General features: G+C 42.5%; 2 protein-coding genes across 3 annotated transcripts in view; one reads left to right on the plus strand and one right to left on the minus strand.

Annotated features, from left to right (window-relative positions):
* Nucleotides 1–16,703, plus strand: part of SLC25A13 (solute carrier family 25 member 13) — a 272,518-nt gene that overhangs the window by 21,317 nt on the left and 234,498 nt on the right. The window lies entirely within an intron of this gene.
* LOC147374638 (large ribosomal subunit protein eL42-like) lies at nucleotides 8,272–8,766 on the minus strand. Its single transcript, XM_086397773.1, has one exon. It carries the CDS (start codon nucleotides 8,747–8,749, stop codon nucleotides 8,351–8,353), a length of 399 nt encoding a protein of 132 aa, XP_086253899.1. The 5' UTR covers nucleotides 8,750–8,766; the 3' UTR covers nucleotides 8,272–8,350.

A 16,703-nucleotide genomic window follows, 5' to 3' on the forward strand; every position in this document is an offset into this window, starting at 1 on the left:
AGCATCAGAGTGTTTTCCAATGAGTCAACTCTTCCCATGAGGTGGCCAAAGTACTGGAGTTTCAGCTTCAGCATCATTCCTTCCAAAGAAATCCCAGGGCTGATGTCCTTCAGAATGGACTGGTTGGATCTCCTTGCAGTCCAAGGGACTCTCAAGAGTCTTCTCCAACACCACAGTTCAAAAGCATCAATTCTTTGGCGCTCAGCTTTCTTCACAGTTCAACTCTCACATCCATACATGACCACAAGAAAATCCATAGCCTTGACTAGACGGACCATTGTTGGCAAAGTAACGTCTCTGCTTTTGAATATGCTGTCTAGGTTGGTCATAACTTTCCTTCCAAGGCGTAAGCGTCTTTTAATTTCATGGCTGCAGTCACCATCTGCAGCGATTTCAGGTTTAATTAGGATATAAAAATGGCTAAAAGAGTCTAGCAATAAAAAAAAATGACAACATTCTGTTACAGTATTGAAACCAAATAAGATTAATGCTATCAAGTGCTAGCAGCTTTGTGGAGAAGTTGATAATGTCATACACTGTTGGTAGGCAAGTAAAGGTAAATTAACTTTGAAAGACAATTTGGTAGTTCCTATGAAAAATTTAAATAGACATCCCTTTGGTCCACCAATTGCATATCTCCAAATTAGTTCTGTGAAAATACTTACATGAGATCGCAAAGATATGAGTATAAGGATGTTCAATATAATTTAGTTGGTTTTTTTAAAGGAAGCTTTACTGAGAGGAAAACAATAGAATGGGAAAGACTAGAGATCTCTTCAGGAAACTGGAGGTGCCAAGAGAACACTTCACGCAAAGATGAGCACAATAAAGGACAGAAATATCAAGGACCTAATAAAAGCAGAAGAGATTAAGAAGAGGTGTTAAGAATACACAGAAGAACTATTAAAAAAAAAAAAAAGATCTTAATGACCCAGATAACCATGATGATGTGTTCACACAACTAGAGCCAGGTATCCTGGAGTGTAAAGTCAAGTGGCCCTTAGGAAGCATCACTATGAACAAAGCTACTGGAGGTGATAGAATTCCAGCTGAGCTGTTTCAAGTCCTAAAAGTTGATGCTGTTAAAATATTGCACTCAATATGTTAGCAAATTTGGAAAATTCAGCAGTGGCCACAGGACTGGAAGAGGTCAGTTTTCATTCCAATCCCAAAGAAGGGCAATGCCAAAGAATGTTCAAACTACCATATAATTATGCTCATTTCACATGCTAACAAGGTAATGCCAAAATCCTTCAAGCTAGGCTTCAGCAGCACTTGAATTGAGAACTTCTACATGTAAAAGCTGGATTTAGAAAAGACAAAAGGAACCAGAGATCAAATTGCCAATATCCTTTGGACCATAAAAAAAGCAAGGGAATTACAAAAAAACATCTATTTCTGCTTCAATGACTATGCCAAAGCCTTTCACTGTGTGGGATCACAACAAACTGTGGAAAATTCTTAAAGAGATGGGAATACCAGGCCACCTTACCTGCCTCCTGCAAAGCCTGTATGCAGGTCAAGAAGCAACAGAACCAGACATGGAAAAACAGACTTGTTCAAATTTGGGAAAGGAGTATGTCAAGGCTGTATATCGTTACCCTGCTTATTTAACTTATATGCAGAGTATATCATGTGAAATGCCAAGCTGGATGAATCACAAGCTGGGATCAAGATTGGTGGGAGAAATATCAACAACCTCAGATACACAGATGATACCACTCTAATGGCAGAAAGTGAAGAGGAATTAAAGAGCCTCTTGATGAGGGTAAAAGAGGAGAATGAAAAAGCTGGCCTAAAACTCAGTGTTTAAAAAACTAAGCTCATGATATCTGGTGCTATCACTTCACGGCAAATAGATAGGGGAAAAGTGGAAACAGTGACAGATTTTATTTTCTTGGGCTCCAGAATCACTGCAGATGGTGACTGCAGCCACAAAACCAAAAGACACTTGCTCCTTGGAAGAAAACCTATGACAAACCTAGACAGAGTATTGAAAACCAGAGACATCACTTTGCCAACAAAGGTCCATATAGTCAAAGTTGCGGTTTTTCCAGTAGTTATGTACAGGTGTGAGAGTTGGACCATAAAGAAGGCTTAGCATCAAAGAATTGATGCTTTCAAATTGTAGTGCTGGAGAAGACTCTTGAGATTCCCTTGGACTGCAAACCAGTCAATCCTAAAGGAAATCAACATGAATATACATCGGAAGGACTGATGCTGAAGCAGAAGCTCCAATACTTTCACCACCTGATGTGAAGAGCCAACTCACTGGAAAAGACTCTGATGCTGGGAAAGATTGAGGGCAGGAGGAGAAGGGGATGACAGAGGATGAGATGGTTGGATGGCATTACCTACCCAATGGACATGAGTTTGAGCAAACTCCAGGAGATAGTGAAGGACAGGGAAGCCTGGCATCCTGCAGTCCAGGGATCGCAAAGAGTCAAACACAACTTAATGACTGAACAACAATATCAACACTGAGCTATAATTTATATACCATAAAATTATCTGATTTAAAATATTCAAGTCAGTGATTTTTAGTAATTGAAGAGTCATAAAACCATTACTAAAATCCAATTTTAGAACATTTCCATTACCCCCTGAAAGATGCCTCCCACCCATTTGTAGTTGCTTCCTGTTTCAATCCCAGCCCTAAGTAACCACTAATGTTCCTTAGCCTCTATGGATCTGTCTCTCCTGGATATTTCATATAAATAACAAATTTTAGTTTTAATTGGAACATGCTCAATTCTCAGCAGCATAAAATTTCTTTCACTAATACCAGTTATGGACATGATTTTAAATTGTGCTTAAATGTAGCTTAAAGACATTAAGAATACAGCTTCAACAAGGAGGAGATTGAAGGATATTATGTACCGTGTAAGAGAGATTGGTATGAACACATTTGCATGTATACGGTCTTCCTTTAGAATTTGATCAGTAAAATCAGTGACACTTTGTCGTTAGAGAAATATCATGCAGCTATGATACTATTCCCCATTCATAGGGGATGAAAAATTGATCTGTGTATTTTCAATGCGGGAGGCATTGGTACTTTGACAGAGTTCTATTGCAGTGACAGTGTTCTTATTATGCCAAATGTCTAATGTACACCTAATGATTGTGTTATACACAGAAAGCTGCTATGCTCTGATTACCAACTGCTGTTTATAAGCTTTTGAATGCATTTTTGTAATGCTGAAAAAAGATGGAAAAAGTCACAAATAGGGAGAAAATGGAAAAGAAAGTGATCCATAAACAATGGGGCTTCATATAGCTCCATGTGGCTGCATCAAGACTCATGATGTCTGAGAGTCTCTGACAAGTTTTAAGAGCGTGATAAATGTCTAGGTGTAATAGCAATAAAGCAAATAGTAGCCTCCAGTTTAACATGTACATGGGTGTCAAGGATATGGTAACACTTGATATCATGAGGCCTCCTGGCAACTGCTGAGCCCACTACACCCCAACCATAAATCTTCAGTCAACCTAATCAATCAGAGATCAATTTTTCCTGTGGGAAAACTGCTTATTTCCATGTTCACGGTTACTTTCTGTGTTTGTTTTGATCCAGTTATATTTCCAAATGTTTGAGAGGTTCAGTGGAGAGGGAAAATAAAGGACTTGGTTCCTTTGGGCAGGGTTGTGTTGTGCTTAGTCACTCAGTCATGTCCAGCTCCCTGGGACCACATGGACTGTAGCCCACCAGGCTCCTCTGTCCATGGGATTTTCTAGGCAAGAGTACCAGAGTAGGTTGCCATGCCCTTCTCTTGAGCAGGCTAGATGTTACCAGTGCTGCAAATTGAGCCATCATGCTAGAGAATCAGGAAGCATAGGGTATTCCCAAATGGGACTAGATCTGGAAACTCGACTGTGTCCTTTCTGTGTGGCGTTAGAAGGCAATCATTTTAGGAGAAAAGTGAAAGAGTAGTAAGAGAAGAGAAGCATCTTCCCCACAGTGTGACGAACAAAAGAACCAAGACATGAGAGTGGGGGAAGAGTTTAAAAAACTGCAATTAGCTCAACTTGACTAAAGCAGATGTTGCAGGGAGGAAATGGCAAAAAATGAGGTTGAAGTGGCAGATAGGGCCAGTAAGCAATTTGAGAACTATCAGAAGATTCTGAGTAAAGGAGTGGACTGATGAGGTTTGGATACTTAAAGTCCACTTTGGAGATAGGGTGGTGGACAGTGTGGAGGTGAGTGAAGCTGGAGGCAAGGAGCCCAGGTGAGAAATTATGTAGAAATTCCTTAGGAGGGGTGATCATGCTTGCACTACCACAGTGGTCGTATTGAGAGAAGAGGTATTGACATGAAGAATCTATAGCACTTGAACCTACAAGGGCTGAACAGATGCAGAGAGTCAGAGAAGGAGAGGAGTCAGGGATGACGCCCATTTTTCTGTTTTGGGCAATAAGGTAGCTGATGGTTCATTCAGGAAGACGTCGGTAGGGGAGCATCTGGTTGGGGTTATATCCAGTTTGGACATATTACAGTACCAATTAAAGTGAAGTTGCTCAGTCGTGTCTGACTCTTATGACCCCATTCCAGGCAAGAATACTGGAGTAGGTTGCCATTTCCTTCTCCAGGGGACCTTCCTGACCCAGGGACTGAACCCGGGTCTCCAGCATTGTAGGCAGATGCTTTTGCTGCCTGAGCCCCAGGGAAGTCATATCAGTGACCAGAAGGCAAATGCATAAATGTTATGAGTTTGAGGCTTAAGAAGAGAGATAAAGAGGTAAACATAGAGATAAATGAGATGAGACAAGACTATAGAGAAACAAAGACCTACAGAGGGTAAAAATGTCACAAAGATATTATTATTGGACCTGGGTCACAGTCCAGGTTGTCTGACTCCCAGTCCAGTGTTCTTGAGTGAAGTCACTCAGTCGTGTCCGACTCTTTGCGACCCCGTGGACTGTAGCCTATCAGGCTTCTTTGTCCATCGGATTTTCCATGCAAGGGTACTGGAATGGGTTGCTGTTTCCTTCTCCAGGAGATCTTCCCGACCCAGGGATTCAACCCAGATCTCCCGCATTGTAGGCAGACGCTTTTACCGTCTGAGCCGCCAAGGAAGATTCTTAGTGTTCTTAGGGGCTTCCAGATGGCCCTGGTGGTAAAGAACCTGCCTCAGATGTAAATTCAATCCCTGCATCAGGAAGATCCCGGGGAGGAGGGCATGGCAACCCACTCCACTATTCTTGCCCTTAGAATCCCATAGACAGAGAAGTCTGGTGGGCTCTGGTCCATGGGGTTGCAAAGAGTTGGGCAGGACTGGAGAGACTTAGCGCTCATGCTCATAGTGGTCTTGCCTAAGAACTAACATGGTAATTGAGAGCCCCAATTCAGGAAGCAGACAGAGAGCAGTTTCAGTCTCTCTTTTATATGCAACCTTGCTGCATATAAACCAAACGATATTAAGCAAGTGGCCTAGTCTCTCTTTTCTTAAGTTATGATAAAGTAAAAGTGAAAGTGAAAAGTGAAAGTCACTCAATATGTCCAACTCTTTACAACCCACCAGGCTTCTCCATCCGTGGAATTCTCCAGGCCAGAATAGTTGAGTGGGTAGCTATTCCCTTTTCCAGGAGATCTTCCCAACCCAGGGATCAAACCCAGGTCTCCAAGATTGCAGGTGGACTTTTTACCATCTGAGCCACCATGAAAGCCCACGTTATGATAAGGAGATAATAATAACATCAGCCACAAGTGTGCTGGAGAAAGGAAAAGCACTAAAGCATCTCAATCTTTGGCTTATAGCAGAGAATCAACTGATAATGTTACTATCATGTTCAATAAATAGAAGGAAGAAATTAGTATTCTGTATAAAAACAATAGGGTCCATATTTGAAGGGCAGAGTACCAACAGCTTGGCAGTACTATTTGATATATTTGGGGGAAGAATGAGCCCATCCAGAAAGAAGGTGATAAATATGCTAAATTCATACAATATGTGTTCAGTGATAAATATTCTAAGCATGTACTTCAATAATTCTCTCATCAGAGCAGCCTTGTTTCCCCCACCATCAGCAGATACTGATAATTAATCAACTGAAATGAATCTTTACAGAATAAACAAATCTGTTATACATGAATGATGATTATGTCTCTCTCAGTTGTGATGGCTTTTCATAACTTATTCATGCTAATGTTATGAAGAGTTTTCCCTTAGGGAACAAAAATCTTCTTTGGGGGGAGACCTCTTTTTAGATTGTTTCTGGTGATCAGTGACATTTCAGCCGTATTCAAAGGGAAGTGGCTAACTGTAAGGAGTCTATGGGAGTTCTGGGGTGTTAGCCCACTCTTCTCACCAGGAGGGAGAGAGCGGATCCCTTAATCTGTTTCACAGACACTTATAGTGCTGATGGCAGAGCTGGGATGGTCTGTCCTGACTGCATTCATGGAAGTGGGCTGACAGCTAGAGTATCCAGATGCAAACAGATGCCTCTGATGGGAGATTTCTGCACAGGCTGCAAAGGAATTGACTTCTGTGGCTCAGGAACATGGAAAAAAAGTAGACAGCACCAGACAAAAAGAGACCTTGGCTTGGTCCTGCAGAAAATAACAGCTCCATGAATAAAATGTACACGTACACTCTATTAATAGACTCTGACTCCATCTTCATGATTATGTTAAAGAAAATTCTCTGCCAGTCTTTTGCATTTTTGCACATCTTAAGAGCTGAGGCTCTGATGGCCTTGCTCCAAACTATCTTATCAGGACGTTGTATAACAAAGGGACTTAGAAGCTTTGGGACACAGAACAGCATACTTAGTGTCCCTTATAAAAGAGTCAGGCTCCCTAACTAGGGTTCCTCTTCTGTAATGCAGCCCACTGCTTGTGCAGGTGTCACATGACCTCTTTGTGTTGCCCTGTGGGCATCTGGGCTTAGGGGAAGCCAACGCTGACATTCTGGCTGTTGCTCTTCTGGGAGTACTAAACTGTTCTTTGTCTCTAATCCAGGAGTCTCGTGTCTCCCGCGAGCATCCATGAAACTTGTTAGCTTGCAAGTAGACCAGCATCTTAGGCCCTTTATAGTGCTTAACGCTAGGTTTCAACATGTCTAATATTTAATATGAGTCATTTTCAGTTTTAATGTACCTTAAAATTTTGCCTTTGTGGTTCCATTCCTTCTAAAATGAGATTTAGGAAACAGAGAATGATCTGCAGTCAGTAGAAAGGAAAGCTATTTCTGAAAGAGATGTGGAAAGCCAAATAATAGTCAAAGTGTGTTCTAAATCATTCACAGTATAGAAAATTAGAAATACTTGCCTATATTGTCTTTGACCAAAAAAAAAAAACCAAAAACAAAAATCACCAATGAATGAAAAAAGTAATGTTTTTCTAAAGAGTCAGCCATAACATTTCAGAGTAGGAAAAGAACTTAAAGAGCTTGATTCACTGATTCTCTCCATTAAAAAGAGAAATAAAGACTAACTCTCATTTTCTTCATTTGCATTCTCCATAATGGCTTTTTACAAATGCCTTCAATTTTCCTTAGAAACGTAGAACAAATTTGATGTACAAAGGTATTCATCACGTTTTACTTATGATAGATAAACATGATAAATGGGTGAAAACACCCTCCCGTTAGAGACTGGTTGAGATATGGGTAAATTCTTATAAGGCGATATCAGGAAAACATTAATAATTATGTTTTTCAAGATTATTTCATAACAGGGTAAACTTTTTATGGCATATTGTTTCTTTTTTTTTAATTGGAGGATAATTGCTTTACAGTGTTGGGTTGGTGTCTGCTGTACAACCACTTGAGTCAGCTGTCAGTATACATATATCTCCCCATCTTGAGGCTCCCCCTCACTGAGCCCTCCCCTCTAGGTCCTCACAGAGCTCTGAGCTGAGCTCCCTGTGCTATACAGCTCCTTCCCACAAGCTATCTATTTTACACGTGGTAGTGTAAAATATGTTGTGTAAATATATTTGTTGTGTAAATATGTTGTGTAAAAAAATATGTTGTGTAAATAAAAAATAGTGTAAAAAATGTTGTTAAGTGAGACAGTAAGACATACAAATTGTGTTATCCCGGTCATGTAACGCATCATTATAACACACACTCATGCATGCAAAAAAAAATAACTGGAAGAAAATTACTTTCAAATATTAAAACTCTCAAAATTACTTTCAAATAGTTAAAACTGGATTAGGGGAATATGGATGATATTTTTTCTTTGTTGTCTTCTATGTCGTCAAAAACCCATTATAGTCTAATCAGATGTTTTTTAAAATTTCCCTTAGAGAGTAAAATCAAACTCTTTTTTTTTTAAAGAGGATTTTATTGATGGCATTTTTATTGTCTTCATAATAAAACAAAATATGAAGCTCAAAACTGGATCACTTGGCCTTTCTCTTCTTATCACCTCCCAGCTCAAAATGCTTGTATCTCTTAATAGCCAGCATTCTCTTCGATCTACAGTTGGGCTCAACACATTCAAGCCTCAGTACAATCTTCTTTGTAGTTTTAGCCTTTTTCCAGAAAATCGGCTTAGTCTGCCCACCATAGCCACTCTGTTTCCTGTCATAACGCCGCTTTCCCTGAGCATACACAGAATCCTTGCCCTTCTTGTACTGTGTCACATTGTGGGGCTGGCGCTTCCCACACTTCTTACAGAAAGTCTGGCGGGTTTTTGGAACGTTCACCATGTTTGCGAGAGCGATACCAGCACAGAAAGCTAAAATCAAACTCTTATTCCTAGATAACTCACTTACACTGAAGTTCAGCCTTTGTCTCATCCACCACCGAGCTCGTTTTAGCCTCTCTCCTGTCCATCTGTAACTCTCCTCACAGCGCCGAGTGCACTGTCCAGTGAAGTTCTGAGGGGTGCGGTCTAGTGGGGTTAACACCAACTACCTGATTCCTTGGCCTCCCACTTCACCTTGTCCCTCTCACCCAATTCAACAGACCCCATCTTCATATCAAGTCACATGTACGGAAAATCCCTAGAATTTCTACCCCCAGGAACTCCAGCCTGGACCCTGGCATTGCCAGATTTTTCTAAGCTTGCTGCCTAATGGTGCAAATCAGTGTAAACTGGGATTCTCCAGGCAAGAACACTGGAGTCGGTTGCCATTTCCTTCTCCAATGCAGGAAAGTGAAAAGTGAAAGTGAAGTCGCTCAGTCGTGTCCGACTCTTAGTGACCCCATGGACTGCAGCCCACCAGGCTCCTCCACCCACGGGATTTTCCAGGCAAGAGTACTGGAGTGGGTGCCATCGCCTTCTCTGAGTCTAGCTCTTGAAAAGCACTATTCAAGAGCAATATAACACAAGCCCCTAATTAAAAATTTTCTCTTAGCCACATTAAAAATTTTAAAAGAAACATATGAAATTAATTTTAAGAATATATTTTATTTAACCCAACATGTCTAAATCATTGCCCTTTCAACATGTCATAAATTTAAAATTTATTTATTGAGACATTTTACATATACTTTTCCGTACTAAAATCTCTGTGATCCAACGTGCTTTTTATCTTTTCAGCACATCTCAGTTCACACCAGCCACCTCTCAAGTGCCCAGCCTCTCCGCAGCCATGCGGAGCTTGTGCTTTTAGTATCAGACAGCAGAGGTCTGGAGAGATCTTTCCCTGTACAACTTCTGTCCCATGTCCCTTAGCCTGGAGCTTCCAAAAGTGTAAATGCCTGGTGGTGGCTTTGGGACGGACTCCTCTAGGACAGCTGTCTACCTTTCACCAGGGGCTGTAGAGGAACTTCCCTGGCACAGACTGTGACACACGTCCCGAGGGAGATCGGGGCATTTTGTGGTTCTGCCAGCCCACCAGGCTCCCCCGTCCCTGGGATGCTCCAGGCAAGAACACTGGAGTGGGTTGCCACTGCCTTCTCCAATGCATGAAAGTGAAAAGTGAAAGTGAAGCCACTCAGTCGTGTCCAACTCTTCGCAACCCCATGGACTGCAACCTACCAGGCTCCTCCATCCATGGGATTTTCCAGGCAGGAGTACTGGAGTGGGGTGCCATTGCCTTCTCTGGCTACCCAGAGTAGGTACTCATTTATCTGACTGATGAATCTTGCCTGGGTGGGAATGACTCAATTGGAGGTCGATTCCCATATTAAAGGACACTCACAATGTAAATACAGAGGTCATCACTATCCTTAATTAATACCACCCCTCCGATCATCACCAGAGTGAATAGCTTCCTCCTCTTCTGCCTTAGCCTGAGATTGACAATCTGCTGCCTGTCTGTCTGTCTAAATGAATCAGGACAAGCATGTTAGTGCTTGATTGAGCCTCTTCAAAATCAAGTGTGCCCATTTCATTGGTGAAGCAACTGAATCCTGGAGAGGACAAGTGGCTTGCTCACAGTGACAGGGCTGCTAAGTGGCAGAGTTGGGTTGGGATTACGATCCAGACCTTCTGACCCTCATTTCATTATGTCAGGCCTCAGATCACTGATTTTGGCAGTGATGATGGAGCTCACGTGTCAGGTCATTTACTAGGAGAAAGTTCCAGGATTTTCCCTGAAACTACAGGCCATTAGCCTGCCCCAGCTCAGTCCAGCCTCCCTTTCCTAGGTCACCTCTTCACACCACAGGTAAGAGAACAAACAGAAATAGTTATTCACTGTTCTGTGTGCTAAATCACTCAGTCGTGTCCAACTCTTTGTGGCCCCATGGACTGTAGCCTGCAAGGTGCCTCTGTCTGTGGGAATTCTGCAGGAAAGAATACTGGAGTGGGCTGCCATGCCCTCCTCCAGGGGATCTTCCCAACCCAGGGATCGAACCCACGTCTCTTACATCTCGTACATTGGCAGGCAGGTCCTTTACTACCAGTGCTATGCTTAATTACTCACTGTGACAGGTGCCAAAAAGGCCGGAAACAGGATGCAAAGACTGAGAATATCAGGGAGGTTCCCACTTCAGATGGGAGGTCAGGGTAGGACCCCAGGGACCTGAGGGAGGAGGAAGAGGACCTGGGAAAAGGGCTTGCAGAGCTCCAGGCAGAAGGAACAGCCAGTGCAGAGGCCCCAGGGCAAGACACGCCTGCTGAGCTTGTGGAGAAAGCAATCGCAGCCAGGAAGTGATGGGAGGACCTGAGGGGCAGCAGGGGCCATATTATTCAGAGTCTTACAGAGAAAACCTAGACATTTGGTTGGAGTTTGATTCTTCTGCCTCTTTTGATATATGATGAGCTTCATTTTAATTTTAAATGTTGATGTTTAAAGATCTTCTTCACTGCATTACGACCTTAAGAGAATTAGGTCTGCCACTCCCAAGAGTCCTTAGGGGTTGAATGTGAGGACTTCTCTTTCTAACAGTGTATCTCTAATGGGTTCAGGCAGTTGTGGCAGGAGGGAAGATGATAAAGCACCACAAAGGCTGGTGGTCCTGAGGCTGGACTTGTGTGTCCAACTGACAAACAAGTTCAGACATGAAAGAGCTAGTCCAGTCTCTTCAAGTTGGAAACAAACACTAACAGATTGTTCTTAAATACTCTAGTGTTTTCATGGTCTCTGCCTCACTAGAGTTTCAGTCTCCAGCTTTGAGAGTAGGTTTTCCAATCTTTGTAAATTGATTGACCTTCCTTACTTTCCCCACATCTATACTTCCCTGCCTTTGGAAGATTCTGAGACAATAAGCCTAGGTATAAATCATCTTCATTTGTGTGATAGGATGCTCTTAGAAGGAATAGCACAAGAACAGAATCATAGACCACCATAGCTAGAAGGAATCTCACAGGACAGCTGCTTTGACTCTCTCATTCTATTATTATTATTTGTAACATATTCTTATTTTCCGTTTATATACATTCAATTAAATATCATGGCAACCTTGCAAAATGTTTTTTTTTTTTTTTTTTTTCCTTTCTCTTTTACAGATCAGGAGACAGAGGCTCAGAGAGGTTGATAATTGACCAAGTGTTACAGAGCCTTAAATGGCAGAGCTGGGATTCAAATAGTCTGTCTGATTTCCCTGGTGGCTCAGTTCATAAAGAATCTGCCTACAATGTAGAAGACCTGAGTTCTATCCTGGTTCAGGAAGATTCCCTGGAGAAGGGAATGGTAACCCGCTCCAGTTTTCCTGCCTGGGGAATCCCATGAACAGAGGAGCCCAGTGGGCTATAGTCCACTGGGTTGCAAAGAGTCAAAAATGACTGAGTGATTAACACTCACTCACTCATGCTAACTGAAGCTACTTAGACAGACAGATAGGATGATGAGGAAATAATAATAAGAGCCAGTGGTAGAATATATTGGGTTGGCCAAAAGTTTCATTTGGGTTTTTTTCCTAACGTCTAAGTGAACTTTTGGACCAACCCAATACATGCTTCAACTTTTCTCCATTCGTGATTAGCTGTAAGGAAGAATCCAAGAGAGAAAGAACATCTGTATAGAGTTTTGTTGTTATTCCTTTGTTGTTGTTGTTTTTATAAAAACATAGGTCTCATTAAACCAGTTTTGGTAAGATTGTCTTACTGAGCATCAGATTTCTTTCAAAAGTTGTAGAATTCTTGATAGTTTTGGGACTTCTTGCAAAAGAAACTGCTGCACAAGAAGCAATGCCACAGGTGGCCAGGCCCGGAGAGCTCACTGCATGAATCTCTAGCTGCTGCTCCTCCCTGCTGGTCAGACACTGGGGTGCTGGTGCATCTGCCTCTTCTGATATGTCCACTCATTGGTGGCTCAGATGGTAAAAGAATCTGCCTGCAATGCAGGAGACCTGGGTTTGATTCCTGGGTCAGGAAGATCCCCTAGAGAAGGGAATGGCAACCCACTCCAGTATTCTTGGCTGGAGAATCCCCATGGACAGAGGAGCCTGCCAGGCTAGAGTCCATGGGGTCGCAAGGAGTTGGACATGATGACTTTTCACTTTAGTCACTTTCCTGAGTATAGTGAGGGGCCAGGGCAGCCTAAGCTTGATTTGCCACTACTTTGAGTGGTTCACGGGGCCCAGAGGGCCTCAGGCAGATTCATGAACAGTGGCTTGGACTTGGTGCAAGACCCTGAGGTTTTCTGCCTCTGGGCTGTTGAAATTGGGCTCAATCTCTTTAAGGACTTTTGATGTAATTCCCCCCAGCAGTCAGTTTTTCCTTTACTGGGATTGCAAGGACTATGGTGATAGGTACCAAATATTCTACTCTAAGGTCTCTTTTTTCTGTAGATTTGCTTTACAAATTAGAGCATTTTCAGAACAAGGTGTGTTAGGCAGAATAATAGCTCCCCAAAGATGTTCACAAATCTGTCCCCAGAACCCGTGAATATGTTACATTCCATGGCAAAAGAGACAAGGTAGCAGGTGGAATTAAAGCTGCTAATTACTATGGGTTAAATTGTCTTTCCCACAAAAGTCATATGTTGAAATACCAATCCTTAGTGCCTCTGAATGTGGCTGAATTTGGGAATATGGTATTTAAATTGGTAATTAACTTGAGTGAGGTAATTATGGTGGGCCCTGATCCAATATAACTGGTGTCTTTGTAAGAAGAGAAGATTATGGGGAGGGAGGTGGCAGGGAGGTTCAAGAGGGAGGGGACATACTTATGCCTATGGTTGATTCATGTTGATGTATGGCAGTAATCATCACAATACTGAGAAGCAATTATCTTTCAATTAAAAATAAATAAATAGGATACATAGGAAAAAAAAAAAACAGGGATTAGGACACAGATATGCACACAGGCCAAGAAATTGCACTGGTCATAACAAACACCCTCTTCCAACAACACAAGAGAAGACTCTATACATGGACATCACCAGATGGTCAACACCGAAATCAGATTGATTATATTCTTTGCAGCCAAAGATGGAGAAGCTCTATACAGTCAGCAAAAACAAGACCAGGAGCTGACTGTGGCTCAGACCATGAACTCCTTATTGCCAAATTCAGACTTAAATTGAAGAAAGTAGGGAAAATCACTAGACCATTCAGGTATGACCTAAATCAAATCCCTTATGATTATACAGTGGAAGTGAGAAATAGATTTAAGGGCCTCGATCTGATAGATAGAGTGCCTGATGAACTATGGAATGAGGTTCGTGACATTGTACAGGAGACAGGGATCAAGATCATTCCCATAGAAAAGAAATGCAAAAAAGCAAAATGGCTATCTGGGGAGGCCTTACAAATAGCTGTGAAAACAAGAGAAGCGAAAAGCAAAGGAGAAAAGGAAAGATATAAACATCTGAATGCAGAGTTCCAAAGAATAGCAAGAAGAGATAAGAAAGCCTTCTTCAGCAATCAATGCAAAGAAATAGAGGAAAACAACAGAATGGGAAAGACTAGGGATCTCTTCAAGAAAATCAGAGATACCAAAGGAACATTTCATGCAAAGATGAGCTCGATAAAGGACAGAAATGGTATGGACCTAACAGAAGCAGAAGATATTAAGAAGAGATGGCAAGAATACACAGAAGAACTGTACAAAAAAGATCTTCACACCCCAGATAACCACGATGGTGTGATCACTCACCTAGAGCCAGACATCCTGGAATGTGAAGTCAAGTGGGCCTTAGAAAGCATCACTACGAACAAAGCTAGTGGAGATGATGGAATTCCAGTTGAGCTATTCCAAATCCTGAAAGATGATGCTGTGAAAGTGCTGCACTCAATATGCCAGCAAATTTGGAAAAACTCAGCAGTGGCCACAGGACTGGAAAAGGTCAGTTTTCATTCCAATCCCAAAGAAAGGCAATGCCAAAGAATGTTCAAACTACCACACAATTGCGCTCATCTCACACGCTAGTAAAGTAATGCTCCAAATTCTCCAAGCCAGGCTTCAGCAATATGTGAACCGTGAACTTCCTGATGTTCAAGCTGGTTTTAGAAAAGGCAGAGGAACCAGAGATCAAATTGCCAACATCCGCTGGATCATAGAAAAAGCAAGAGAGTTCCAGAAAAACATCTATTTCTGCTTTATTGACTATGCCAAAGCCTTTGACTGTGTGGATCACAATAAACTGTGGAAAATTCTGAAAGACATGGGAATACCAGACCACCTGATCTGCCTCTTGAGAAATCTGTATGCAGGTCAGGAAGCAACAGTTAGAACTGGACATGGAACAACAGACTGGTTCCAAATAGGAAAAGGAGTTCGTCAAGGCTGTATATTGTCACCCTGTTTTTTTAACTTACATGTAGAGAACATCATGAGAAACTCTGGACTGGAAGAAGCACAAGCTGGAATCAAGATTGCTGGGAGAAATATCAATAACCTCAGATATGCAGATGACACCACCCTTATGGCAGAAAGTGAAGAGGAACTCAAAAGCCTCTTGATGAAAGTGAAAGTGGAGAGTGAAAAAGTTGGCTTAAAGCTCAACATTCAGAAAACGAAGATCATGGCATCCGGTCCCATCACTTCATGGGAAATAGATGGGGAAACAGTGGAAACAGTATCAGACTTTATTTTTCTGGGCTCCAAAATCACTGCAGATGGTGACTGCAGCCATGAAATTAAAAGACGCTTACTCCTTGGAAGGAAAGTTATAACCAACCTAGATAGCATATTCAAAAGCAGAGACATTACTTTGCCAACAAAGGTCTGTCTAGTCAAGGCTATGGTTTTTCCCATGGTCATGTATGGATGTGAGAGTTGGACTGTGAAGAAGGCTGAGTGCCGAAGAATTGATGCTTTTGAACTGTGGTCTTGGAGAAGACTCTTGAGAGTCCCTTGGACTGCAAGGAGATCCAACCCGTCCATTCTGAAGATCAGCCCTGGGATTTCTTTGGAAGGAATGATGCTGAAGCTGAAACTCCAGTACTTTGGCCACCTCATGCGAAGAGTTGATTCATTGGAAAAGACTCTGACGCTGGGAGGGATTGGGGGCAGGAGGAGAAGGGGACGACAGAGGATGAGATGGCTGGATGGCATCACCGACTCAATGGACGTGAGTCTGAGTGAACTCTGGGAGTTGGTGATGGACAGGGAGGCCTGGCGTGCCGTGATTCATGGGGTCACAAAGAGTCGGACACGACTGAGCGACTGATCTGACTGATCTGATGCACACAGGGAAGGCCATGTGAACACAGGCAGAAGATTGCCACCTATGAGGAAGGAGAGAGGCCTCCGAAGAAATGAACCCTGCTGATTCCTTGATCTCAGACTTTCAGCCTCTGAAACTGTGAGAAAATAAGACATTGTTGTTTAAGCCACCCAATCTGTGGTACTTTGCTATGGCAGCCTTAACAAACTAATCAATTGAGCATCATTCTCCATCAGGATAATCATTGGGAGTTTATGCCGGATTATCTGGGTGAACCTGGTGTAATTATGTTTGCTAAGTTGCTCAGTCATGTCCTATTCTTTGCTACTGCAGGGACCGTAGCCCACCAGACTCCTCTGTCCATGGGCTTATCCATGCAAGAACCCTGGAGTAGGTTGCCATGCCCTCCTCCAAGGGATCTGCCCAACCCAGGGATAGAACCCACATCCCTTACGTCTCCTGCGTTGGCAGGCAGGTTCTTTACCACTATCCCCACCTGGGAGGCCCAGCGTGATCATAAGGGTCCTTAAATGTAAAAGAGCAAAGAAGAGGAGATCAGAGTGGTGTGATAGGGAAGAGCTGGGCTTGCTGTTGCTGGCTTTGAAGATGGAGAAGAAGGGTCATGAACCTGACTTCTAGAAGCTGTAACAGTAAGGAAATGGATTCTCTCTGAGCCTCCAGAAAGCAACCCAGCCCTGTTGGTTCCTTGATTTTACCCATTTTACACTTCTGAACTGTAGAACTGCAA

This window comes from Bos grunniens, chromosome 4 (genome assembly GCF_055505025.1).
Source record: "Bos grunniens cultivar Pamir isolate PY7600 chromosome 4, Bosgru_T2T1.0, whole genome shotgun sequence".
NCBI lineage: Eukaryota > Metazoa > Chordata > Mammalia > Artiodactyla > Bovidae > Bos > Bos grunniens.

What these genes read in the sequence shown, in the direction of transcription:
- LOC147374638 (XM_086397773.1), bottom strand. Translation starts at nt 8,749, where the DNA reads ATGAGACAAAGGCTGAACTTCAGTGTAAGTGAGTTATCTAGGAATAAG.